We start from the raw sequence: 27,357 nt of genomic DNA on the forward strand, positions 1-27,357 counted from the left end.
TACCGAGTGCAAACTGGTTGCAGTTTGTTAAGAATTCGGGGAGGTAAAAAAACTCAGGGATGAGCTCCCTCACGTCCGTCATGTTATCTCTTGAGGCCGAGTCCCAGGTGCTCTTCATGCTATGGAACATTCTCTCGGCAACATCAAAACCGCCTCCCTTGGTTGGTGGGATGAAAGAGAGAGAGACAGGGAAAGTTGCAAGGCTGAGTTAGTTTCCTGCCCTCTTTGAAAATGTGTGTTGCCTACAGGGGTTGATGATCACTGGCTGAGAAACTCTCGTTTCTTTGGACAGAGAAAGATGGTGCCACCACCACAAACCTGATGACTGGCACACTACTCAAATTACAGACCCTCCAAGTGTCCCTATTGTCCAGGGACAACCCCGGATTTACAGAAGATGCCCCGGTTTCTGGTTTGATCCTGGAATGTCCCGCTTTTAATCCCTACTTTCATCAGAGGAATGTTGGAGGGTATGGAACAGGATGTTGCTATTTACATGGGAGAAATGTCAGAGGGTATGAAATCATAGGGGGCCCTTAGCCCACCAGGGCCTTTTCAGTGATGGCTCTGACCTGGTGGAATGCTCTGTCCCATGAGACTAGGGCCCTTCAGGATTTAACCCCCTCCCGTCGGGCCTGTAAGACAGAGCTATTCCACCTGGCCTTTAATTTGAATTCAGCCTGATCTTCTATTTCCCTTCTCTTCCCTCCCCCTCCCCTTTTATGAAGATCACCCGCTCTGAGACCCCACAGCTAATTCTCCCCTGGCCTCCTCGCTGGCCCAAGTTGGACCAATTCAGCCAGCTAGCCCTGGGGATTATCTAATGCTTATTAGATGGATTTCCCCTAAAATGATTTCTGAACTTTGAATTTTATTGTTATTCATGTTTTTATACTGCATTTTATGCTGCTTTTACAATTAAGTGTTTTAAATTTGTTGTTAGCTGCCTTGAGCCGGGTTTTTGAACTGGGAAGGGAGGGGTATAAATAAAAAAAATATTTATTAATTATTATTATTAGTGAAATGGAAAAGTCCTCTTGACTTTGCACCAGTTGTAACTTTTGAAGTCATTTTAAAACAGTGGGAAGGGAGACGTCACAAAAGAGGGGAGTAAAGGTAAAGGTAAGGGGACCCCTGCCTATTAGGTCCAGTCGTAGCCGACTCTGGGGTTGCGGCGCTCATCTCGCTTTATTGGCCGAGGGAGCTGGCGTACAGCTTCCGGGTCATGGGGCCAGCATGACTAAGCCACTTCTGGCAAACCAGAGCAGCGCACGGAAATGCCATTTACCTTCCCGCCAGAGCGGTACCTATTTATCTACTTGCACTTGGACGTGCTTTCAAACTGCTAGGTTGGCAGGAGCAGGGACCGAGCAACGGGAGCTCACCCTGTCACGGGGATTCGAACCGCCGACCTTCTGATCGGCAAGCCCTAGGCTCTGTGGTTTAACCCACAGCGCCACCCCTGTAATTCAAGCATTGGGCTCGGCTGGGCTGCCCAGGTCAGATTTTGTACTTAATCGCAGGGAGTGATGTCTGCTGTGTGTCCTGTCAGTGCGAAACAAAAGAAGCCTTACTTTCAAGGTCACTGCGAAGTTAATCATTAACAGACATCAACCCTCAGAGTCAAATTTCAGTGGAAAACTGAAGCATGTTAGTAGACAGGCAGACCATATTTAGAAACCAGAAGCTAACAAGTTTCTCCTTGAAGTCTCTTTTCGAAGCGTGTATCTCATCTGCATACACACAGCTGTGCCTAGACTGACACTTCTTCATCTGCTTTTACAGCTTTTATGAAAGGTGATGGTAATCTCCAGAGAAACAATGTGATTCGTAATAAAAAGGTTACCTGTATTAAATAAAAATAATATCTACATAGGAAATGTTGTTAGTGCCGCAAATCCGGTTAAAGATATTACCATCTAGAAAAATGTAATTTTTTTGCAGCTGTCTAATGCATTTTGGAGGAAGTAATATCTTTTTAAACATAAGCCTGTATTATTTATAAAGAAAGCAATAACTGATTTGCAGTATTTCTTATATTAATAAATGTATTTGCATATATTTATATCAGAATTAGTCGGCTCTCCTCCTCTTGGAATGCGGAAAGGAAGAACGGGAGAAAGCCGCAACAACTTTATGAGCTGTTAGCAAAAACAAGACCAAAAAAACCCCTCCTGCCTCTTCTCTCCTCAATTTAAGACATGTGAATTCAGGACTCTCCTAGCCTGCAGCCATTGCGTGGACAGGCGGAGTCCCCCAGATCCCAGGTGGCGGCCCCCCGGTCATGTCGAATAATGACTCAAGACAACGTGCTATGGGATTAAATTGGCCACAACTTTATTATGTTTCAGACGTGGGTAGACCTTGGCTCAGGAATTGGGCGTTCTCCCTCCCCAGTCCCCAGCCAGGGATCTAGGGAACATCAGGGTTATCCAGTGTGTGGGAGCAGATGGGCCGGCTGTGGAGAACATATGTTCAAGCAGAGATAGCCGCCCCCGTTACGCCTCCACCGCAGGGGAGAGCAATGACGACCTCTCGGCGTACGGTCAAAGCCTCCCCTCAGAAAACCCCTTTAACGGGGAACCCTGGTATCGCCGCTGCAAAGAGGAAGATAGACTAAAGGATTCCGCCCAAGGCCTGATACCGCCAAAGTTGTGACGTTTTGCTACGGGAAAGGCAAAACCTGCCAATGCAGGGGAATTCCTTTCCAGCGACCTTGACGTAGCAGCGCCTGCATACCTGTGAAGAAAAGTTAACCTGCAAAATAAGACTTAACTGAGGGTCGGTAGGGCGGGAGAAGCTCTGGAGCCAAGTGAGGATTCCCAGGTAAGATCCTCCCTCTATTGTGTGGGCAGGTAGTCCCTCCCCTACCTGGCCTGGTCTCCTTGGCAACCCTTCCCCCAGGTGGGATTGGACAACTGACTGAGGTAGGTGGAGACCTCCAGGTATCCCACCTGGGGGAAGGCAAAGCCAAGCCTGTGCTGATGGAGCCGCTCCAGGTCCAGGGGCTGCGTGCGTCCACGCAAAAGACGCCCCCTGTTTTATGCAGGGAGTGGTCATTACTTATTTTAGGAGGAATGGCTGCAAAACATTCAGACTCTGGGCTAAAGTGGCTGGCAGACACATTTGCATCCCCAGACTTGGATAAGCCACCCTCTCCAACCCTCTGCAAGGCAGGAATCTTTTGCCCAGCGTGGGGCTCAAACCCACAACATAAGAGCCTTTTAGCTCTGCTAACTATCCTAGCTATTATCCCAGTTCATCTGAGCCTGGCATGGATTCGAACCCAGGGGCTTTGACAGGCCACCCTGAACCCTTCTAACCCCTGAACGTCGAAATCAGAGCTCTCTGGAAAGAAATAAAACCCTGCAATACCCCCAAGGGAAGCTGCTTTACTCCATTAGCCTGCGGCGTGGGGGGGGGGGGATGTTGGGCAGGGGGTAAAATCAGGTGGTGAAGGAAGAAGTAGCAGAGGAGCAGGGCCTTCTTAAAGGTAAAGGGACCCCTGACCATTAGGTCCAGTCGTGGCGGTGGGGTTGCGGTGCTCATCACTCTTTACTGGCCGAGGGAGCTGGCGTACAGCTTCCGGGTCATGTGGCCAGCATGACTAAGCCCCTTCTGGCGAACCAGAGCAGCGCACGGAAACGCCGTTTACCTTCCCACCAGAGCGGTACCTATTGATCTACTTGCACTTTTATGTGCTTTCGAACTGCTAGGTTGGCAGGAGCAGGGACTGAGCAACGGGAGCTCACCCCGTCATGGGGATTCGAACCGTCAACCTTCTGATCGGCAAGCCCTAGGCTCTGTGGTTTAACCCACAGCGTCACCTTAAGTTCAAAAAAAGAAAATGCTCTTTTTGAATGGAATATTATTTATTTCCCAGACACTGCTTTCGACCACAGTATTCCGAGTGCATCTGGGAAATTCCGGATGTATGGCAACCCTAGAAGGTATGGAATTGTCTTTTCCCCAAGCTGTCTGAAGGCAATCCTGTATAGGGAAGTTTTTTTAAAAAAAATGTTTAATGTTGGAAGCAACCCAGAGTGGCTGGAGAAACCTAGTCAGATGGGCAGGGTATAAATAGTAAAATTATCATTATGGAACGGGACGTCTCTATTTTCATCAGAGAAATGTTAGAGGGTATGAGATACAGCATTAAAGGCCTGTCCATTGAGACACAACTTTTGAGGTTGTCAGACACCTGTAATTCCGTCCTTGTGCATAGCCCTGCTGTGGCTGTAGAGACCAATAAGGGAGAGACATGTCTTGCAGCTGGGGCAGATGAAGGCGTCCAGTTGTGCTGATGCAGATGCACCAAGGTATTTCTTCTTGTTGGGAGGAGCGCAGAGAGAAGAAACAGCATGGGGCACCTGCAGCAGCACAAGATTACACCTTCATCTGCCTTGGCTGCAAGAAAACATGAAGAAGAAGAAGAAGAAGAAGAAGAAGAAGAAGAAGAAGAAGAAGAAGAAGAAGAAGAAGAAGAAGAAGAAGAAGAAATAGAAGCAATTCTTTGGGGGGGGGAAACATTCACTTCTATTTAATATCACAATATCATAAAAAAATTAACAATTCAATTTACAGATAAGCAAAAATTAATTGCTTTTCAAAGTCGCAGGTACTAATATTATTGGTTTAGAATTAAACTCTTTACTTATTTTATTATTTACTTTACTTACTTTATTATTTATATGCTGCCCATCTGATTGGGTCGTCCCGGCCGCTCTGGGTAGCTCCCCACAAAATATTTAAAACATCAACCATTAAAAACTTCCCAAATCGGTCTTTACAACTAGAGCAACCTTCCAACAGTTTGAGCTGAGCCTCAACAGAATATTCCTTCGTTGTCTCCCCAGGCAGACAGGTGCCAACAACAGTAGCATGCCCCAAGATTTTCCAGTTTGCTACACCTGTGGGACTCTTGTCAACCCTCCACAAACACACAATTGCGGCCAGAGTTGCCAAGGGACAGTCAACGTAGGGGGGTTGGGATGGCTTAAGTGCAGGATTTCATCATCGTATTCACAATTTTGGCTGCAACCAGCCCTGCATGGAAGTCGATCGCCTACCTGCAATGAGCAGAAGATCTGGTTGAATGGCTCCATGCGAACCAGGTAGGAGGCCACAATGATTGCCGAAGAGTAGTGGGTGCAGTAATGGCACTGGGCTGAGAGGTTACCTGCAAATGTGGATCCATTAGCTATTTTGCAAACTACAATTACCACATGTGACATTCAAAGGCCTGCCATACCTTGACTGGCCAGATCTCAATTGCACCAGCTCTCTAGGAGATAAAGGCAGTCATATGCCTGAGCATAGGACAGCCCAAGGTCTTCCCTTTAAAAATATATACAGTGGTACCTTGGGTTAAGAACTTAATTCGTTCTGGAGGTCCGTTCTTAACCTGAAACTGTTCTTAACCTGAAGCACCACTTTAGCTAATGGGGCCTCCCGCTGGTGCTGCTGCTGCACCACCACCGCGTGATTTCTGTTCTCATCCTGAAGCAAAGTTCTTAACCCGAGGTACTATTTCTGGGTTAGCGGAGTCTGTAACCTGAAGCGTCTGTATCCCGAGGTACCACTGTATTTGCCTTTCATAAGCTTGGGAATATCTGCTAGCTAGTGAAAGATGGGCTAAAAATTTCAGAAGTCAATAAGTTTAAATAAATGCCCGGAAGAACCGTGATCCAAAGTGTACCCCACCTTTAGGAATGGCAAAGGGGTTGCAGGGCCATTTACATTAGGAACTGGCTGGATGAGGCAGAGTGGTGGGAGCCTCCTGCCGAAGGGCCCCCCATGGAGGGCACAGAAGGAGATGACCCCCCCCCCCGCAGGTTGCCCAGAGTTGTTTACCTTTTTTAAGGCAACGTGCTTTGGGCCGGCCATTGATGTTATGCATTGAAGCATTGTGTATATAGTTTTCACTCAGGTCCACATAAGTTAATTTAGGCGGGAAACCCTGGGCTGTTGTTGCAATGTTGACAGCCGGCTGCCTATAAAAGCAGGCCGGCTGAGCTGTTTGCTGTTCAGTTCAGTTCCAGCTTACTTATAAAGAACTACTTGGAGAAATCTCTGTGTCGTCTGCTGTGTCTACCCACTACTTAATAGTTGAGGTGCGCAGGCAGGGCAGAGCAGGGCACAGAGGCCCTATGCCAATCCCAGGCACGCAGGAGGACAGAGCCAGACGCCAGCTACCTCAATGCCTCGCTGGCTTGCTCCCCCCTGAACTTGCGGCGCAGAGCTGCCCGCAGCAGAAGAACCCGCCACGGAGCTCCGGCAGGTGGGCTCTTCCCCGGGCTCAAACTCTCGGACCCCGGACTCTCAGCCTGGTGTCCCTGAGAGCCTGGTGCCCGGGTGCCCTGCACCCCTAACGCCTATAGTTAAGACGGCCCTGGTGGTGGAACACTGAAGAGTAGTCTGCTGAAGAGACGAGCTGGGAGGTGCTAGAAGCCGGGGGATTGAGTGATCAAGGGAGGGAGGTCAGGAGAAGGAGGGCCTTCTAGGACAAGCTTAGAGGCTGAGAGCCACAGTATAAGTGCAGACTCAGATAGAGAGGAGTTAGAGTTGGCCCTTTTCACAGCAGCAGGACAGTTCCAGTCCTGATTTGCCTCCCCCTTGATGACACCCCGATCAAGGAGAGTCCTGCACATTGCTGAGGAATGGGTCAGACAGGCCCAGAGGAGGAGCCCAGCCCCTCGATGCAGCCTTCGTCTACTTGGTCGGGATCCAGAGCATAGCTGCCAAGTGTCCCTTATTTGAAGGGACAATCCCTTATTCCAGTGCCATGTCCCGCTGCTGTCCCTTATTGATGGATGTCCCTGAAATGATGTCCCTTAAATTTCAAAGGAAGCAGCTCCTCTCCCTCCCTCCCTCCCTGCCGGCCAGGGAGGAGGGAGGCTTCAACTGTGTTGCTTGGCTGTGTTGCTCACCCAATAAGAAGTCTAAGAAAAACTGGGGGGTGGAGCTTGCATGCCTTGTGTGTGGCTAGTTAATGCAAGCTGAGGGTGTTTTTGAATGCTGGACGCCATTTTGTTGCACGTGCTGCTGCAAACTTTGCAGTGCAAAGCCAGGCCGGGGAGCCATCTTAAGTTGAGGCTGCATAGGCCTTGTGGTGCATGTGATTCAGATTCTATTCAGTTGAACCTCTGGTTACAAAGTTGGTTGGACAGTGTTCTCAGAGCTACCAGCATGAGTTTGACCAGACTGCAGGAGGACAGGAAGACTGGAGTGCCTGGAACAGGTAAGGCTGCAGGTCCTTTATTTTGGCTGCTGGTCCCTTATTTTCAAGGCTGCTGGTCCCTTATTTTCAAATCTGTAAGTTGACAGCTATGATCCAGAGAAAAGGCTAGAGAGGGAAGAGTGGAGCTAGTGGTCAGTTTCAGCAACATCTTAGCTGGATTATGGTGAACCAGAGGACTCTGCTGTGTTGTTATTTTCTGTTAATAAAGAGCTAATTGCCTCCTGTGTGTGTGCCTGCCCTGTGGATGACCTGGCTTCTTGACAGCTCCTTGACAACTTATTGCCTAGTACAGGGGTCAGCAACCTTTTTCAGCCATGGGGTGGGTCAGACTATATATTTTGGGGGGGGGGAGTGAATGAATTCCTATGCCCCACAAATAACCCAGAGATGCATTTTAAATAAAAGCACACATTCTACTCATGTAAAAACACGCTGATTCCCAGACCATCCGCAGGCCGGATTGAGAAGGCGATTGGACCACATCTGGCCCCCAGGCCTTAATTTGCCTACCCCTGGCCTAGTAATTGCTGGTGCAGTACCACATCATAACCACATTATACAGTATAAAGTTGGAAAGAAACAGGAGTATAATTTATACTCCTGGTTCTTCCCAACGTATACAGAAAGTGGGGGTAGAAATGGGACAAATACCTTCGCTCTTCTCTACTTCTTCGTAACGCTGGAGAAATTTCCTTTTCCTCTCTCTGGTTTGCGCCCCCATGGGCTTGGTGAAGTCGCGAAAGGCGCTGGGATTGGTAAGGTCCAGAGTCTGGCACGTAAACACAAATAGATCTTTCTCACACAGGCAAAACACAGCAAGGGGGCAACGCTAATCCCCGACAAATCAGCCCAACAGCAAGACACCGAAACACACACACCCCACTCCACCTACGAAAGAATGGTAGGCTTGGGAGAGTGAAGACTCACCTTGATCTCCGTTTCAACCACACAGTGGGAAACTGTTTTATAACAAGGGTGTCTCTGGATCTTAAATTGAGGCTCAGCCAACAAAAAGTAATATTTAGAATATACTGGACCCCATTACAGGACGCAGGTGGCGCTGTGGGTTAAACCACAGAGCCTAGGACTTGCCAATCAGAAGGTCGGCAGTTCGAATCCCTGCGACAGGGTGAGCTCCCGTTGCTCGGTCCCTGCTCCTGCCAACCTAGCAGTTCGAAAGCACGTCAAAATGCAAGTAGTCATGACCGACTCTGAGGTTGCGGCGCTCATCTCGCTTTATTGGCTGAGGGAGCCGGCATACAGCTTCCAGGTCATGTGGCCAGCATGACTAAGCCGCTTCTGGTGAAACAGAGTAGCGCACGAGAATACCGTTTACCTTCCCGCCCTATTTATCTACTTGCACTTTGACGTGCTTTCAAACTGCTAGGTTGACAGGAGCAGGGACTGAGCAACGGGAGCTCACCCCGTCGCGGGGATTCGAACCGCCGACCTTCTGATCGGCAAGTCCTAGGCTCTGTGGTTTAACCCACAGCACCACCCACGTCCCATGAAGTACAATAACAACCTTGTAAAATACGCAGCTTTGGACTTTCCCCCCTGTCCTCTTTGTTTTCCTTCTGCACAGGTTCTGTTTCTCTTTTTCGTTTGCGTCTCACCATGTCTGGGGCACATATAGTTATGTACTTTTTTGAATTTTCAATAAAGATGCTGTTATTTTTTTTAAAGAAAGAAAGAATGAAGACTCACCTGGGAGTGATAGTCAGCAAGCACCCACGGGAACACTGGGTACTGCATGAGGTCGCTGTAGGTGCGCCCGGCCAGAGTGTTCAGGTACATGAGGTAGTCAAAGTTGCTGATCTCTCTCCTCTGCCACAACACAGAAGCAAGGATTACTGACCCGTAGAATATCTCCAGTAACAGTTACGTCCTCTCAGAGAAGGAAGGTATCATTTGCTAACACGAATGGGTTCTGGTTCTGGATATGGCTCCTTCTTGGAAAGAGGTTCTACCTCACAGACCTCACACGCTACGTTTCCTCAACCTCTCACCTTGCCAGGAGGGTCTACTGGCCCCACTCTCTGGGATTCAGTGATCTGCTGCCTCTGCTTAGTGAGGTTCCATTGAGCTATGGTAGCTCACAGCCAGTGACGGACCTAGTCACCTCCGTCAATTTGCCTAATCATTAAAGAAAAACCCTACACAACCATTTAAGTTAGTGGCCGACGGAATACTTCCTAGAAGTGAATTCCATAAATCAATTCCACATGGTATGAAGAAGCTTCTTTTGTCCTCCCTCAGCCTACCAAGGAAGTCAGGAACAGTCAAAATGTATACGGCAGGCACAGGCAAACTCAGCCTTCCAGATGTTTCGGGACTACAACTCCCATCATCCCTAGCTAACAGGACCAGCGGTCAGGGATGATGGGAGTTGTAGTCCCAAAACATCTGGAGGGCTGAATTTGCCTATGCCTGGTATATGGTGATCATTATTTACACGAATATGCATTGTGAAGGAAGTTACTCATAACTGATTGTCCGTTTCACACATAGTAGTCTGTGCATGTTTCTTTTAGAGTGGCTTATAGGTTGCTTAGGGATGCGGGTGGTGCTGAGATTTTTTTTAAAAAGGAAATAATTTTATAAGTTGTGTGTCTTTGTTTCACAACCTGTATTGTGTTATTTTATGCACTGTGACTTGCTGCTCGTTAGTTTCAAAGTTAGTTTGAAACCAGGGATTTCCATTTCTTTACCTGCCACTTCAAGAGCATCGTCTTCTCCCTTCCAGCACTTCTCCTGCAAAAAAAGGAAGAGGAAAAAGATCGTGTTGAGAATTTCCGCTGTGAAAAAGGAGTAGTGGCAAAGGCCAGTACAGTGGAACCTTGGTTCCCGAACGGCTTAGTTGCTGAAGAAATCGGCTCCCAGATGTTGCAAACCCGGAAGTGAGTGTTCCGGTTTGCAAATGTTTTTCGGAAGCTGAACGTCCGACGCAGCTTCTGATTGAGTGCAAGAAGCTCCTGCAGCCAATTGGAAACCGTGCCTTGCTTTTCGAACTGTTCCAGTAGTCGAATGGACTCCCGGAACGGATTAAGTTTGAGAACCAAGGTACCACTGTATCAGCTAGTTGTGCTTACTTATTTTTAAATTTATACCCCACTTTTTATTAATTGTGGCAGCGTTTGCATGTTGGAACTCCCTGCCTATTGAGATCCAGCAGGAGCCTCCACTTGTACTCTTTTCAGTGCTTGCTAAAAACATTCTTGTTTAGAATGCCTATCTGTCTTAGAATGCTTAGATAGATTGAGGTAATTTTAATCTGTTATTAAAGTTTCAACTTTAGTATGCTTTTGTATGTGAACTTTGCTTGATTCTGTTGTCTTATCTTTTTGTAAACCACTTTGAGACTTTTAAAAATCAAGTATAAATTTTATGATTATTTTTTTTTAAATTGTTGCATAGCAATAGTTTGGACACGACTGAGACCACTAATGGTTCCCCCCCCCCCCAAAAAAAAGAGAGTTACAACACAGGTGAAATGGGACAAGCCAACCCCTGTATTGGAATACTGTAGTCACCATTGCTGGTGAGCAGGGCCAGCCCAAGGCATGTTGCCGCCAGAGGCAAAGGACAAGATTATGGTCCCCATTCCATGTGCAGACACTGAGCAGGTTAACGTAGAAAGGCAGGTTATACAGCACACAGAGAACTGTGTTCTGTGATAGGAATTTTATGGTCTTAGATATATGGTAATGTTCATAAGTGTACCAACCAAGCACATACATAGATCAGCACAGGAAGACCGACCTGAAACCATTTTGATTCCTAAACTGAGCAAATGTTTTCTCTGCAAGGTCAAAGTGGGAAACCTCCCCATTGTCTCTTTCCTCACAAATCCTGTCTTAAGGGCACATTTAAGATATGAATAGGGTGTGAGCCTGTGACCCAGGCAATCCAATCAAGTAACCTGCCAGACAGGAGAAAAACAAGGACAGGAGAAAGACAATATTCAAATTTCTGTTTCAGACCGCCTTTTCTGTGATGTAGGTGTGATGTATCTGAGGGGTGGTCTTAGGTTACACCCCTTCTGTGATGTATGTATGATGTTTCTGGGGGTGGTCTTGATCTACAGGGTGGCAATTTCAAAAATCTTTATAAGCCCTTGCACAGCATTTTTGGGGGTCCTCCTCCTCTCCTGTGTGTGAGGGGAGCACCCTGTTGCAACAGATCAATAAAGATCAAGCTTACTAGCTGCTTTGCTTCTCGATATTCTCTGGTTGGCCTCTGTTATTCTCTCCTACCAATAGGGAATCTATGTAAGGATTCTAAATGGGCTCTTGGATACACCATAAGGGGAAAGGGTAATTTTTGTTTACAACAGTTCCAACAAAGAGGAATGGCCGGGGGCTTATGCGCCCATTTCACAGCATCTACCACCCGAGGTAGGACCAGCCCTGTGGGTGAGAGAGCATTTTCCTCTCCCACCTGAACATTTTTTTTCAGGAGGTAGAGAGCGTAAAAGTAGAAAGCAGAGGTGAAACCTGACAGCCACCAAATGAGCACTGTGCTTTATTGATTAAAAAAAATGGGTACAGTAGGATGCCCCTAGTTTCATCAGAGAAATGCTGTAGGGTATGGAATTATGTGACCCCCCAAGGCAAGGAGATAAGTAAGTATACAACCTTTAGAAGACATCTGAAGGGAGCCATGTATAGGGAAGCCTTTTAATATTTTATTATGTTTCATATGTGTTGGAAGCCACCCAGAGTGGCTGGGGCAACCCAGTCAGCTGGGCCAGGAATAAAGAATAAAGTAATTATTACAGAATAAAGGTAAAGGGACCCCTGACAGTTAAGTCCAGTCGTGACCGACTCTGGGGTTGCGGCGCCCATCTCACTTTACAGGCCAAGGGAGCCGGCGTTTGTCCACAGACAGTTTTTCTGGGTCATGTGGCCAGCATGACTAAGCCGCTTCTGGCGAACCAGAGCAGTGCATGGAAATGCTGTTTACCTTCTCGCCAGAGCGGTACCTATTTATCTACTTGCACTTTGGTGCGTGCTTTCGAACTGCTAGGTTGGCAGGAGCAGGGACCGAGCAACGGGAGCTCACCCCGTTGCGGGGATTCGAACTGCTGACCTTCTGATAGGCAAGTCCTAGGCTCTGTGGTTTAACCCACAGCGCCACCTGTGTTCCCAATTATGGAATAGGGCATCCCTAATTTCACTGGCGAAATGTTGGAGGGTCTGTTGCTTCACCCTGCTACGTCGCCAGGGTTAGACACAGGGCAATGATTTCACGGATGCTATGAGGCCTCTTAGGGACACAGGTGACACTGTGGGTTAGACCACAGAGCCTAGGGCTTGCCGATCAGAAGGTCGGTGGTTCGAATCTCCGTGACGGGGTGAGCTCCCGTTGCTCGGTCCCTGCTCCTGCCAACCTAGCAGTTCAAAAGCATGTCAAAGTGCAAGTAGATAAATATGTACCACTCCGGCGGGAAGGTAAACGGCGTTTCCGTGTGCTGCTCTGGTTCACCAGAAGCAGCTTAGTCATGCTGGCCACATGACCCGGAAGCTGTACGCCGGCTCCCTCGGCCAATAAAGCGAGATGAGCGCCGCAACCCCAGAGTCAGCCACGACTGGACCTAATGGCCAGGCGTTCCTTTACCATTCTATGAGGCCTCTTGCGTATCAGCCTGATCTGTCCTTCAGCCACAGAATTCTACCAGATAAGGTGATCAGGCAGAGAGCCTCACAACCCTGTTCTGAGTCATGGGCTGAGTGGCTTCCGCTGGTTGGAGCTGCCCGTTTCACTGGGAGGTGCAGCCAGGGGCGCCGCCTTTGACCTGGCATGTTGCAAACCAGGCAGGCATATGCTAATGGTCTCCAAGGGCTTGGAATTTCCTGTTGCTTAGGAACCAAAAGTTTCACAGGCGGCATCACAAGAGCTGACTAGAATATCACAGGAACAGGGTAAGTCAACTTCTCCCAAAGCAGATCCTACCTTATTTTAGAGTTTAGATTTTAGAGCTTGTAATCCTGTAGAAATCTGAAAGGGATAAACATTTCCCTTGCAGTTCAGGTTTCCCCCCGCTAACTTCCAAACAGTGGCAACGATAAGGACCCATTGTTTGAAGGAGATTAGTGGAAGAAGTTTGCTAACAGAAAAAGCTTGTGTTCGGTGCCAGATCCACTCGGCGGGCTTGCTTAGTTTCCCAAGGTGCCAGTAGCTGATGCACTTTTCTGTTTATATACAGCAGCTTAGCAACACCGTCAAGCTGCTCCGATGAAGCCTCTTCATCAACTCTCTACACAGAATATCTTGTGTGGGTTTGATACCAGGAACATTTCTACCTTTTTCTTTTTAAAGGCTCCCCCCCCCCCATGCATTCCTCCTAGATGAAACTAAAGAGATGAATTCAATTGCTTTGCTCTCCGATAGCAAGCTGCTGAGAGCCAAACAGAACCTGCACATCACAGCCTTTGTGAAATGGAGGTTCTCTTTAGTTTAATGCAGCCTGCCTGCAGAAAGCAAAGCAGTTTGAATCCATCTCTTTAGTTTTATGTAGGAGGAGGGCTGAAAAAGCCGTCAAGTAAGCCGGGATACACGATTTGTATGTTTCCTAACAGAGGGACTTGATATGTGTGTCTGTCATTCAAGGGTCAAACTATATGTGTGGCATGGAAAGTTTCGTTTGAAATGCTCCTCTGGTTGGTTTTATTTAGCCACAGGGTGGAGAGGATGTGTTCATCTGTATCTTGTCACGCAGGGATGGGTGGGTTAACCCTTTCCTTGGGACAACACTGTCCCAAAATAACAGAATGAGCGACGAATCTGGCCCCCCAAACTTTGGGAGAAAATGGGAGCTGAGCACCCAATATCACTGTGTCTTGGAGAGGCGAAAGACTCTGCTTCTTACATTAGAATGCACACAAATGGCGCATTCTCAGATTCTGTCTGCACGAGTCATGCAAGTTGCAAATAACAGCGAGAGCTGGCTTTGCAGTAGAAAAACAACATGGCTGGCTTCACAGAAAAGGGCCCTTGTTTTTCAACGATGTGCAGACTTTCTCCTTCAAATTAAACAGAATATGCCAGAGCGGCCACAGAGAGCATTCATTTGGGCCCAAGGAATTCAGCGGGGAATGTGGCGTGAGGGGGAAAGGGGGCGCGTGGATATGCAATGGGGTGGGAAGAATGATTAGGCATGTGAGCAAAGCCATTTATTATGCATTTAGCGGGGATGTCAAGCTTGCTGCCTGACTTGCAATACTGCAAGGTCTCAGTTCATCAGCCCCAATGGGATAAGGTTAGTAGCAGAAGCTGTTGTCTATCTGGGAGTTCCCAGTTCACATCTCAGCTCAGCCACAAACCTGATGACTCCAGGTGAGGGCAGGAGCTGATGGCAGCGTTTCTGCCACCTTACCAGGACGGTATAGAAGCAGAGGCAAGGTTAGGTGTGTGTGGACACACTGCAAGAGACAACCTGGTGCTCACAGCGATGTGTCTGCGCCATGCAGTCCCAATTCCACCACCAGAATGTCACACCCCAACACTGTACTCATAAAAACAAGCAACGCCACCTGCCTGTCTGATGCAGAATACAGAGAAGTTCTGCTTTTACCGTATTTTTCGCTCCATAAGACACACCTAGTTTTTAGAGGAGGAAAACAAGGAAAAAACTATTCTGAACGAAACAGTGGATGTATGATTTTTGTGGTTCATGCTGTGGCCACAGACATGATATGTGATCTGACGGTGAGTTTGGGGTAGCCCAATGCAAAAATCCTGAGGATCCACGTGGATCCGTGCTTTGTAACCACGTTTTTGCGCCATTGCGGCCCCACAAAACAGTGGGTGCGTGATTTTTTTGGTGTAGGCTGTAGCCATGGACATGCTATGTGATCTGATGGTGAATTTGGGGTGACCCAATCTAAAAATCCTGAGGATCCATGGGCTTTTACCTCCCGCCTCCCAGACAGCCTCCGCTAGCATCCCTTATCTCTCTCCCGATCCCACCGATCAACTGCTTCCTTTCGACACTCCCTTCCCTCTTGTTTGCCTTAGTGTCTTTTCCTTAGGTGGAACAGTTTTTTGCTCCTCCTTTTCTTCTAATTTCTCTCCTTATTGCTTTAGTCTTCCTGTCTCCTCCCCTTGCAAGTTTGCTGTCTTTACCCCCCCCCCCCCGGCAGCCTCCTTTATTGCTAGCGTCCCTTATCTCGCTTCCGATCACTTGCGATCAGCTGCTTCCTTTCAACACCTACTTCCCTCTTTCAAAAAAAGAGAACATGATCTGCTTTTAGCCCCTGGGCAATTTGGCTCCAGGGACCACACATTCACTACATAAGACGCACAGACATTTCCCCTTACTTTTTAGGAAGAAAAAAGTGTGTCTTATGGAGCGAAAAATATGGCATTTGTCGGCAAAGCAAGTCCCAGGCCTTCCCAGTCCGGTCTGCTCTCTGCCTAGAAACTCCAGTCTCTCAAAGCCTTGCACACCTGCAAATCAACTTGTGGCACTGCAATTGGCAGAAAACTGGTGCCCAAAGCAGGATTTAACTCCTTGCTCATCAAGCTGATGAGTGGTGGGTAAGGCTGGGCAATGTATCAATCCGCCATCCAGCATCAGTTTGAAGTCCACACTAATAGTTTCATAAAATTCGACATGGCGCTATATCACGAATCACAATGTGTGCATGTGTGCTATGTAAAAAAAACATGATATGGGAAAAACCATGGAGCCAGTCATCACTTCCCTCCTGATTCTTTCTGTCCTTGTTGCTCTGTACTATAACATAACAGTTGTAACAATATGTTAAAATAAGTAAAATGTGTCTGTTTTAGACCACTTAAGGTAAAGGTAAAAGGTAAAGGACTCCTGGATAGTTAAGTCCCATCAAAGGCGACTATGGGGTTGTGACGCTCATCTCACTTTCAGGCCAAGGGAGTCAGCGTTTGTCCACAGACAGCTTTCCAAGCCAGCAGGACTAAAGTGCTTCTGGAGCAATGGGACACTGTGATGGAAGTCAGAGCACATAAAACGCCGTTTACCTTCCTGCCGGAGCAATACCTATTTACTTGCACTGGTGTGCTTTCAGGTTGGCAGAAGATGGGACCGAGCAACGGGAGCTCACCCCGTCACGGGGATTCAAACAGCCGACCTTCTGATCAGCAAGCCCAAGAGGCTCAATGGTTTAGGCCACAGCGCCACCCACGTCCCCAACTACCACTTAGTAGTAGTAGTTACCAGGACATTACCTCATTCACCTCTACATAGTTACATCCTTATTTCAGACATCATGATATATAGGTATATCACAATGTTAAGCTGGTGATATAGAATGATACTGAAGACCAGACTTTGCTCAGCCCTAGTGGTGGGGGTGGGAGTGTTAAATCCTGCTCCGTTATAGGCAGGATTCAATACGAACCCCTTCCTGGTCATTGAAGCCCCTGCTAAAATGAAGATTTCCTCCACCCCACCCATTTTAGCAGCGCCTATTTTCATCGGAAAATTTTTAACAAACCTTGGAGGGGATACTTCTGGTGACAGTCAGCAATGCACTTGCGCTTGCAAAATACACCAGTACTTTCCCCCTGCATGTAATGGTAGCTACTGGACTCTAAACAACCTTACCTGGCTCCAGTTAAGACTTTTCCTTAAATTATTTTCTAACTTCCCCCCAAAAATAAAAAAATCATTTTGGTAACCTGAATCCCAATCCTGATAACAGCATCACAGCTGTTAATCAGGCCCAAGCTGGCTTTATCTGGATGCTGTTCTTTAGGGTAGACAACGTTCTCCTTCTCCAGACCATCTTACTGGCTTTGACTAAATAAAAAAGTGATACGAAGTGGATACAGTTTTCACGAAAACAAAAAGATCTGAGAAGTCTCTTCCAGGAGTAGAGTCTTACTGAAAGGCCAGATGGATCTGTATTGGGAGCCAAGGTTGTTCCCTGCCATTATTTTATTTTGGAGAAAGCTAAGTGTTTGGGGCGAATGTGGGATCCTGGCACAAATTGTTAAGGGCCGCAGTATGTTATTGAAATGAGCTGAAATGCATTATCTCCCATCTGATCCCTGCGTCTATGTACTTGCACATGATTAATGAGTAGTCAAAAAGCCTGAAGGGCTTGTAATGAAACCTTTCTAATGGAGAGGAGTGTTGTAGACAAATCTATATTCTTTCTCAAACAATCATTCATCAAAACGGTGATTTGACTCTTCACAATTAAATGCTGGAGATTTCGGTTCAGCTGGGGCTCAGCCAAGTGGAACCGGTGCTCATCGCTACCCTGCAAGCACCTACAAAAAGCGCCAAAAAACGATTTCCGGAAAGTACGGACAACTCGCAACTTGCTTGGGGGTTGGGTTCCGGGGATTGCGTGTAAAGCCAAAATCACATCTAGTCAGAGCAACCCCAGAAATGCTGCCTTGTGACTATCCCTTCCTTTCCAGAGCTGGTGCACCAAATGGGTCTTTCCCCTTATATAGGAACGTGGGTGGTGCTGTGATCTAAACCACTGAGCCTCTTGGGCTTGCTGATCCGAAGGTCAGCGGTTCGAATCCCCGCAATGGAGTGAGCTCCCGTTGCTCTGTCCCAGCTTCTGCCAACCTAGCACTTTGAAAGCACACCAGTGCAAGTAGATAAATAGGTACTGCTGTGGTGGGAAGGTAAACGGCATTTCCGTGCACTCTGGTTTCTGTCACAGTGTTCCGTTGCTCCAGAAGTGGCTTAGTCCTGCTGGCTACATGACCCGGAAAACTGTCTGTGGACAAACGCCAGCTCCCTCGGCCTGAAAGCAAGATGAGTGTCGCAACCCCATAGTCACCTTTGACTTGACTTAACCGTCCAGGGGTCCGTTACCTTTTTTACTTTTCCTCTTATGCAAGGTGGAGAGCTTTTAAAGTCTCTGCCTTGCTTACCAGGCTCTGGGAAGGACTCATGAAGCCTCTGGAGGCATTTGCATGGATGGCCCCAGACGTCTCAACCTTTCCAGAGCCCGGGAAGCTGTCCACTTTGAGGGCGTCTAATTTGTGCAAGCGCAGCTGTCCAGCTGCCAAGCGCATAAAACTGCACTTGCACGGGTTAAACATGTACAAGTTGTGAGTCAACTGTACTGTATTTTGCGTGTCGAGGTCCCCAGGGCCACCTCAATAACTCACACATCACACAAAATTTTTTGTTGAAGGTTTTTGGCATAATTTTAGCCACAACTTTATTAAAATACAAAAATGTGAGTGGTTGCTTAGGCATTGGTTGCGACTATCTGCCCCCACCATGGGGGACAGACTGACATTCCGCACGCATGCGAAAGTCAGAAAAGGGGAATACATTTGGGGCTAGCGACGGAGCAGGGAACCTGCCCTCAGCCCTCCCCAAATGCAGCCAGGAGCTCTTGCAATGGCCCAAAACCCCTTGACAGGGTGGACAGGCAATAGTTAGCCCCTGATTCCTTTAACGGAATCCCTTGCAGCAGCAGCATTAGAGGGGCAGGCACAGCCAATCCATGCCCCTCAACCAACCAAACCATAAACCAATGCCTAACCACAACCTTACAAGTTGTGACGATTTGCTACACAGTAGGCAAAAACCAAATGGCCCCAGCCAATCAGCCAGATGGACAAAATTCCTACTGGGCCCCTGCCCCAAGAGCAGACGACCCCGTGACAGGCATAGCAAGGTCAAAGCGAACAACCCTAAATATGAAGGGACGGGCGGGCAATCCGATGCACAGGCGAAAAGAGGAAACCCTAGCCTCGTGCAAGGAGTTTTAGCATTTCTCGCTGTCAATCAACAAATGGCAACATTAACTTCTTCCCAACAACAAGGGAAGCCCAATCGCATCAGTGGCCAATGATCAATTAGCCCGCCCCACAACTTTGGAGTGTCCTGGCGGCCCCCTCTGCAACATGTGCTCTCCATGAAGGAGAACACTCTTTCTTGCAGTTTACCTAGGGACGTGCCTCACTCAGTGGCATTTTCATCCTTTCATTCCATTGGCCCTTTTCACTTTCATTTGGCATTCTGCTGCAACTGGTTTAGCTTACACTAGTCTTCCTTCTGTTAGTCCACTGATGCGGAAATATACCTATTCTTTTTTAAGCGCACCGCCCGGGACAATCGATGTGCCTACCTCAGCAATCAACAGATATTTACAAATTGATTGCCTGCCTTGTGCATTTCCTTTCAAAGTTAATGGATTTCCAGAGGAGCGCCCCGGTTGGTCTTTCGCAGCAAAACCAACAAAGAGTATAGTGCCACCTTTAAAGATAAAATTAATAAAGTGGCTTGTCACATAACGGCCCATCACAAAGCCATCTACGGCTGCAATCCTAACCGTGGTCTACGAAGAAGTAAGCCGCATTGAATTCTGGGGTGTTTACTGCCATATAAGTGGGGTTGAGGGATGTGGGTGGCGCTGTGGGTTAAACCACAGAGCCTTGGGCTTGCCGATCAGAAGGTCGGTGGTTCGAATCCCCGCAACGGGGTGAGCTCCCGTTGCTCAGTCCCAGCTCCTGCTCACCTAGCAGTTCGAAAGCTCATCAAAGTGCAAGTAGATAAATAGGTACCGCTCTGGCGGGAAGGTAAACGGCGTTTCTGTGCGCTGCTCTGGTTCGCCAGAAGCGGCTTAGTCATGCTGGCCACATGACCTGGTAGCTGAACGCTGGCTCCCTCAGCCAATAAAGTTAGATGAGTGCCGCAACCCCAGAGTTGGCCACGACTGGACCTAATTGTCAGGGGTCCCTTTACCTTACCTTTACCTTACTACCCCACTTGCCTGGGAGTAAGTCCCAGGGAATCCACTGGAACTTGCTGCCGGGTAAACATAGGTAGACTTGCAGCCTTTGGACATGCAAGCCGCAGCTAGCAACAAGCAACTTAAACATGCACAAAATCAACAAACAACGCTTCAGATAAAAGAAAGCCAATGGGGGAGCTGTTGGGCAGTTGTAGATGTATGTCAATGAATATGTAGATAATGTATACTGGAAAGCAATTTGTGTATCTATTTGTGCATTTTTTTCATATATTTTTTTAAACCAACTTTCATTGTAGAGAACTAAGGGGAAGGCATTCACAGGAAGAGTCCATGCTGTGATGGATTTGGTGACTGTGGGTGTATATCGAACAGGCAAATGGAAGGAAATTGGCTTAATAGTTACAGTAATTTTCAATGGTTTCCTCCAGCAAATACGTTTATTGGCCTTGGATTGGTACTGAAGAAGAGTACTGTATCTGACTGCCCTGACTCAACTGAAAATCTAGGGGCACAGGCTGAACCAACTGAACTTTGGGCCAAACTCATCATGTCTTTGTTGAGCTGCTCAGCCTACCTGCCTAACAGCTGGCATCCGGGGTAGCGCAGCCGCTACAGCTTCTTCCTTGAGCATTAGCTGAGGAAGCCCTGCTGCCCCTCCAGCAGCAGGATGAAGACAACATCCCCTTCAGGCTCTGGGGAGGGTCTCCTCATGAGCCAGAGGCTTGCTGAGGCTGCTCCTCCAGCTGCCCTTGCAGCTCACGCAAGCTTGCACACCTGGTGCATGGGGAAGAAGCTTTCTGTCATTCTGTATTAACAGTATTTTAATAAGAGAACCCTGCCCAGCAAAAAGGAGTGACCTGTATAGATTTAACAGTTATATGTTGTCAGGGAACTGCCATCAGTGCCGGAGGGAGAGAGCAAGCTCCAGAGGGATCCCAGAGAGCATCCCGGGATTGGGAGAGGCAGCCCATCTTCTGGGGAAGGGAATCAGCTTAGCTCCAGTGGAGAAGGGGGGCAGATGGGGGAATCTGAGAGGGGGTCACGTGACTCCTTGCCGGGAACCAGCGGGGGGAGGAAGGGTCCTCCGCTGCCTACGCCCTCCTTGCGCAGAAGGCTTCCGCGCAGGGAAAGTTGGAGGAGACTGGGCGTGAAAGAACTTCTTTGTTGGAAGAAGTTTAAGAAACGCCCACTGACGGATTCTGCCAGCGATTGAGACAGCCACGGGTGAGTGGCTGTCCGGACAGAAAAGGTTCACTTAGGCAACCTAGCCAGGTGTGGGCTTACGCATGAGCAACCCCTAGAACTATTACATATGTGTATGTGTTTTTCATTTAGGTTCAACAATAAGCAGCAGCAGATCTCATTGGGACGCTTTCCTTGGACTCCTTTAATTCATCTAATCTGCGCCACACTCTTTTCGCTGGGAATGGCTAAGGGGGGAAAAAATCCCAAGGGGAAAAAGGTCACCTTGAAAGTTGCTAAGAACTGCATCAAGATCACATTTGACGGGAAACGTCGCCTTGATCTCAGCAAGATGGGCATCACCACTTTCCCCAGGTGCATCTTGAAGCTGAACGATGTGGACGAACTGGACCTCAGCAGAAACATGCTCAAGAAGATCCCAGACTCAATTGACAAGTTCACGAACCTGCGCTGGCTGGACTTGCACAGCAACCAGATTGAGAAGCTGCCAGAAACAATAGGGAACCTACAGGGTCTCATTTTCCTGAATCTTTGCAACAACAAGCTAACGGCCCGGAGCTTGCCCATGGAGCTAAACCAGCTCAAGATCTTGCGTAATCTCAATCTTGGCCTCAACCACATCGACAACCTCCCAACCACCCTGGGGCAACTGAAGGAGCTCCAGGAAGTTGGCGTATTTGACAATTTACTGAAGAGCGTCCCAAACAGCATTGCAAAGCTCCCTAAACTCAAGAAGTTGAATTCCAAGCGGAATCCCTTTCCTGGGCCCACAGAAGAGGAGCTCTACATTGACCACATTAAGCGCCTCGAGACACTCTACGTGGTGGAAGAAAAAGATCTTTGCTACCCATGCTTGAGGAAGTGTCAAGAAGAGAGGGACAAGCTGAACAAACTGAAGAACACTGCGCCTGCCCCGCTCAGAAAGCCAAACTTTTCGAGCCTCATGACGCCCAATTCTACAGCAAAGGAGAACCAGGCAGATTGGAGGTGAATGGGCTACCAACCATCACCGATGGATGCACGGCCAATAGCGAGGTAGAGGCAAGGCACAGTGTGGCCCCTTTGCATCCAGTCAGTGTAATCTGTCCCCAAGCAATAAAAGTGCTCTTGATCACATAGCTCTGCACCCACTAAAAGAGGTTCTCCACTACTACTAAGCATGTGTCAGTCCACCAAACAGAAAACAATATACACATATTGCCAGGCTTGGAGCCCTGATCCATAAACCTGCTGGCCACTCTCACCCATGGCAAGAGCAGCTCTTCAGTTTGGGGCTAGAGGAATGTGCAGGGATCATCACCACAGTTGCGCTGAGCTTCAGATATTCAGCACTACTATGGAGAAGACCCTTGCCTGTCCAAGAAGAAGAGGGGTGGGACTGTTTGGGCACTGGGTGGAAGAAGTACTCCAAGAGTTTGCCTGTCCACTGCTAAAGCAAAACCCAACCTTCCCTTTTAGCTTAGAGAGGAATAGTGAGGGTTGATGTTTTGTGGTTGGGTGGTGGAGCCTGAATACTTTCCTACTCAGCCCCCAAATAATCCCAACCTATTTCTCTAGTTCTGGAGAGGGTGGCTTTTTGGGTACTTGGCAGCAGAGGTGTTGGCAGTGCCTTGCCACCCATGACCAAAGCAAACTGCTGGTCCTCTCCTCCAGCTCTGACACCCATCCCTCTCTCCAGCTCCAAACTTAGCAGATAGGGGACGGGGAGTAGAGGATACAGCACAAGATATTGTGGGCTGTCCCGTGAATCCGCTGGATGAAATAGTGGAAGAACATTGCCTCAGGAGAGTGAGGAAAATTCTCAGGGATGATTCACACCCTGGCCGGCACTTTCTTGATCTCCTGCCCTCAGGCAGAAGATATGGAAGCATAATTAGTCGCGCCAACAGGGTAAAGAACAGCTTCTATCCGTGGGCTGTTAGGCTGCTGAATGAAAAGATAACAACAGGGCAACTGACTTCCGGGTTTGGTTGGTGTGCGTCAGTAAACGAGGGGAATGAAGACTAAGAGAGCTGAGTCGGGGGGTGCTCGTGTAATCTCACTGTATACAAGTTGTACAAGTGACAATAAAGTATTTCAATATTGCCCCTGATCTCATGTGCAGGTGCAGGGTAAGTTCAAGAAGAGAAAGAGCAGCAAATTTTGTCCTGGCAACCAAAACCAGCCCCAAATTGTCGATCGTTGGCCTTGATTGCGCAACACCACACAAAAAAATATATATATAGGCATATGACCATTGTCCAAATGCATGATCACTCGAAATAATTCATTTGCCCAAACCATATATCTTTTGCATTTAACATATAGTAGCATACAGGCATGTAGAGTCCAGCATGTGTAAGTCTGATAACTTGTGCCCTGGATCCTCTTGTTTGTTGCAAGGTACACACATCATTGGCTTACATGATGTGTTGCAAACACACACACAGTGAACCCTACCATGCAATGGGTACAAGTCACCTTAAAAGAAACTGCTGTCAGGATAGTGAGGGGGAGAGAGAGGGAAATATATATATATAACAAACATGCTCAGGCACATTTTTTAAAAAAAATATACTATAGTGACTTGCTCAAGGTCTTCTGCGAACTTTGTAGGGCTTTCTGTACCCAAGCTAAGCACTCTGGCCACAGAATACACACCAGTTTGGAATGCCCTTGTTTCTGCAAAGTTAACGTTTATACCACATTTACTCAAGTCTAATGCACACCTTTCTTTTTGGCCAAATTACATTGCGAAAATGTGGGTGCGCATTACCTTCAATGGTGCATTTACATTTGCCAGCAAATATTTCTCTGGTTTCAAGGTTTTGAAAAGAGAGGTGCGCTCATTAGATTCTATGGTGCATTAGACTCGAGTTCATATGGCAACTAACCTTGGTTTCGTTTAAAAGGAAGGGAAAAGCAAAACTGGTTTTGCTTGGTTCTGTCCGCCACAGCGAGGTATGGTAAAAAAAACACCAATTAATGTATTGTTGTGCTTCGGGTGACGTTTTCAAATTGTACTGTGATTTGCGACGTCATGTATTGTTTTTAACATGTTGATAGCTGCCTTCGGAGGAGCAATACCTTCCGAACAATTAAAAAGAATTGGGGAACGAAAGCTGTGAACACACACTTCTGTTTGCTCTGCATTCACCGTGCTCCTATGGCTGGTTTATGAAGACACATACGTACGGCAGTCCACATCTCTCCTGTATTTTTTTTTTTTACCTTTTTCCTTTTTAGAAATACTGTGTTTTGTTGCATTTCCCCCAGATCAGCTTCAACCCAGTTCAAAAACCTAAGCCCTATGGAGACATCCAGGTCCCTTTCTCCACCTACTGGCAGGGGGCAGTTTAGGAATACGGCCAACTATACAATGCACAAATCTAATTCAAAACACAGACAACCTCGCTGATTTTTAAGCTGGCAATGTGCACAGAGTCTATGGTTATAAGGCATAAGATTCACTGAAAAATATTCGCACACTTCCTGTTTTGCAAAGAGCGTAAGAAAGCAAAACTACAGTCGTACCTTGGATACCGAAGGCCTTGCGAGTCGAACGTTTTGGCTCCCGAATTCCACAAACCCAGAAGCGAGCGTTCCAGTTTGCGAACGTTCTTTGGAACCCGAATGTCCAGTGCAACTTCCACAGCTTCTGATTGGCTGCAGGAGCTTCCTACAGCCAATCAGAAGCCGCGCCTTGGTTTCTGAGAGTTCTGGAAGTCGAACCGACTTCCAGAACGTATTCCGTTCGACTTCCAAGGTAGCACTGTATATTATATTAAAGTGCTTGAAGAGGTGTGTGGAACTCCCTCTTCCCTTGAGAAAGTGCACTAGGCTGATTGAAACTCTTTTGACTTCCCTCAGGACTCCTCGGATATTTTGTTTAAGGAGGAATGTCCCAACTCATTTTAAGTTTTGCTTCAGGCCAAACTTGGGTGCCAACTTGTTGTTGTTGTTTTAAATGAACCTCAAATGCAGTATCAGTTATTATTGGAGACAGTGTGGTGTAGTGGTTAGGAGCGATAGACTCGTAATCTGGGGAATCGGGTTCGCTTCCCTGCTCCTCCACATGCAGCTGCTGGGTCACCTTGGGCTAGTCACACTTCTTTGAAGTCTCTCAGCCCCACTCACCTCACAGAGTGTTTGTTGTGGGGGAGGAAGGGAAAGGAGAATGTTAGCCGCTTTGAGACTCCTTCGGGTAGTGATAAAGCGGGATATCAAATCCAAATTCTTTAAACTGCTTACAAGACTGCCTTCCTTCCTCATGCCAGTAAAGAGTTGCGGTTGGCCTATTGGTCGCTGCATATGGTGACCACCCGATTTTGAATGTTGCCATTTCTATCAGCTTCTTTTATGGCCTCGGTGCACGTATACTGGAGCTTTGGAGTTTCTATGTTCAGAGCGAAGAAAGTCAGGTGTATTACTGCAGGCAAGCGATTCAACTGATCTCGTTCTCCAGCATCAACAATTTAGAAAATAAGTTGGTCTATGAGGCAAGCAGAGAGGACCCGAAGAAGCTCCAACTAAACAGTGGGGTAGGAGAGCTAGGGAAAAAATGTACCTGGCAACCCATGCTCCCCTTTCGTTTCAGATAGAACATGGGTAAAGGTAAAGGGACCCCTGACCATTAGGTCCAGTTGTGACCAACTCTGGGGTTGCGGCGCTCATCTCGCTTTATTGGCCGAGGGAGTACAGCTTCCGGGTCATGTGGCCAGCATGACTAAGCCACTTCTGGTGAAACCAGAGCAGCGCACAGAAATGGCGTTTACCTTCCCGCTGGAGCGGTACCTATTTATCTACTTGCATTTTGATGTGCTTTCGCACTGCTAGGTTGGCAGGAGCAGGGACCAAGCAACGGGAGCTCAACCCATCGTGGGGATTCAAACCACTAACCTTCTGATCAGCAAGCCCTAGGCTCTGTGGTTTAACCCACAGCGCCACCTGCATCCCATAGAACATGAGTAGACAAGTCTAAAAACCCTGGGAAACAAATTTCCACAGCCCTCTAGTGGCTATGGTAGCTCGTTTCCCAGAAATTTAGTGTCGATTCTGGAAGTGCATGCTCAATTGTGACCAAACTAAACCTCCTGGTGCATATTCTGCTCTATGAGGTTTAACTTGAGTTCTTTAGGTGAATCAAGGAATATGTACAGTTAATGAGTGTGAAGAAGACTGGGAATGTTTTAAACACTCTGAGAATGCTAAGTAAGAAATAGCGACCAGTGATCAATTAAATTTCTTCTTGGAATATTTTTACCTACGTATTATTTCAGTTATTGTAACTCATATCACTGTCACTCATCTTTGAATTAAAAAAATAATGATAAAGGCAAACAAAAAAATTACCATTATTATTTATGTTGAAATGGATTACCATTTCGCTTGTTATATTCACATCCACGCAGCGAAGCCATAGCAGAATGAGCCAGACTGAGAGGAAGAGTTCAGAAAGCTCTGGTTTCTGGTTGCTGACTGAGTAGAGAGCTGTTCTGATGTTCCTGACACACAAGAGTTGTATTTTCTCTAAAGAAAAGATTCAACTTTCTTTTGCAAGCCTTCACAAACCTCAGTCTTTTGTACCTTCTCACCCACAATCAATCCTGCAAATAACTTTTTCTTCTTCTTTTGACTACTGCTAGCTAAAGGGGGGGGGGCAGTCAACACATTCTACTTCACTTTTGTCACTTTTGCAAGTGTTCGCTCATAAATCCATTCTGCCCAGTTAATTATACAATTACATTTTTTTTAATAGATAAAAAGATCCATACAAAAGTTTGCACATGAATAATATGTGTAAACTAATATACACCATATACAATTCCCAGCACACCCAGGTAACAGGGGGCACATTGCTTTAAAATGCTTGCTACAGTTCTAAAAGAGAACGAAAGGCTTATCAGTGAATTAATTAATGCAGTTGTTACCTTATATTAATTGATGCTTCCGTGATGCCTTTCGATTTCAGATTAGGCTTCTTCGAATAAAATCTGAACAGGAATGAAGAAAATACAGCAACAATAGAAAGGGCTGATTCATGCTCAGAAATCATAATTGCTTTAGAAATTACCGTATTTTTCGTCCCATAGGACGCTCTGTCCCATAGGACGCACCTAGTTTTTTTTGGGGGGGAATAAAGGAATTCCCCCCCTTTATTTCCCCCCCAAAAGCAGGTCGGGGAAACCGAACCAGGTCGAGGAACAGCTGGATGGC

At 47.3% G+C, this 27,357-nt stretch overlaps 2 protein-coding genes across 2 annotated transcripts in view; one reads left to right on the plus strand and one right to left on the minus strand.

The window, feature by feature from the left end:
- WDFY4 (WDFY family member 4) overlaps positions 1-27,357 on the minus strand; it is a 191,490-nt gene that overhangs the window by 25,162 nt on the left and 138,971 nt on the right. The window contains exons 46-51 of the mRNA XM_077930700.1: positions 27,072-27,134; positions 9,952-9,994; positions 8,948-9,067; positions 7,892-8,009; positions 5,070-5,179; positions 4-157 (exon numbers count right to left, since the gene is read on the minus strand). Coding sequence (XP_077786826.1) covers positions 4-157; positions 5,070-5,179; positions 7,892-8,009; positions 8,948-9,067; positions 9,952-9,994; positions 27,072-27,134 — 608 coding nt within the window. The remainder of the gene's footprint in view (positions 1-3; positions 158-5,069; positions 5,180-7,891; positions 8,010-8,947; positions 9,068-9,951; positions 9,995-27,071; positions 27,135-27,357) is intronic.
- LRRC18 (leucine rich repeat containing 18) lies at positions 13,029-24,262 on the plus strand. The gene is made up of 2 exons (XM_028728891.2): positions 13,029-13,164; positions 21,295-24,262. Exon 2 carries the CDS (start codon positions 21,386-21,388, stop codon positions 22,151-22,153), a length of 768 nt encoding a protein of 255 aa, XP_028584724.2. The 5' UTR covers positions 13,029-13,164; positions 21,295-21,385; the 3' UTR covers positions 22,154-24,262.

Source organism: Podarcis muralis, chromosome 6 (assembly GCF_964188315.1).
Source record: "Podarcis muralis chromosome 6, rPodMur119.hap1.1, whole genome shotgun sequence".
Taxonomy (NCBI): domain Eukaryota; kingdom Metazoa; phylum Chordata; class Lepidosauria; order Squamata; family Lacertidae; genus Podarcis; species Podarcis muralis.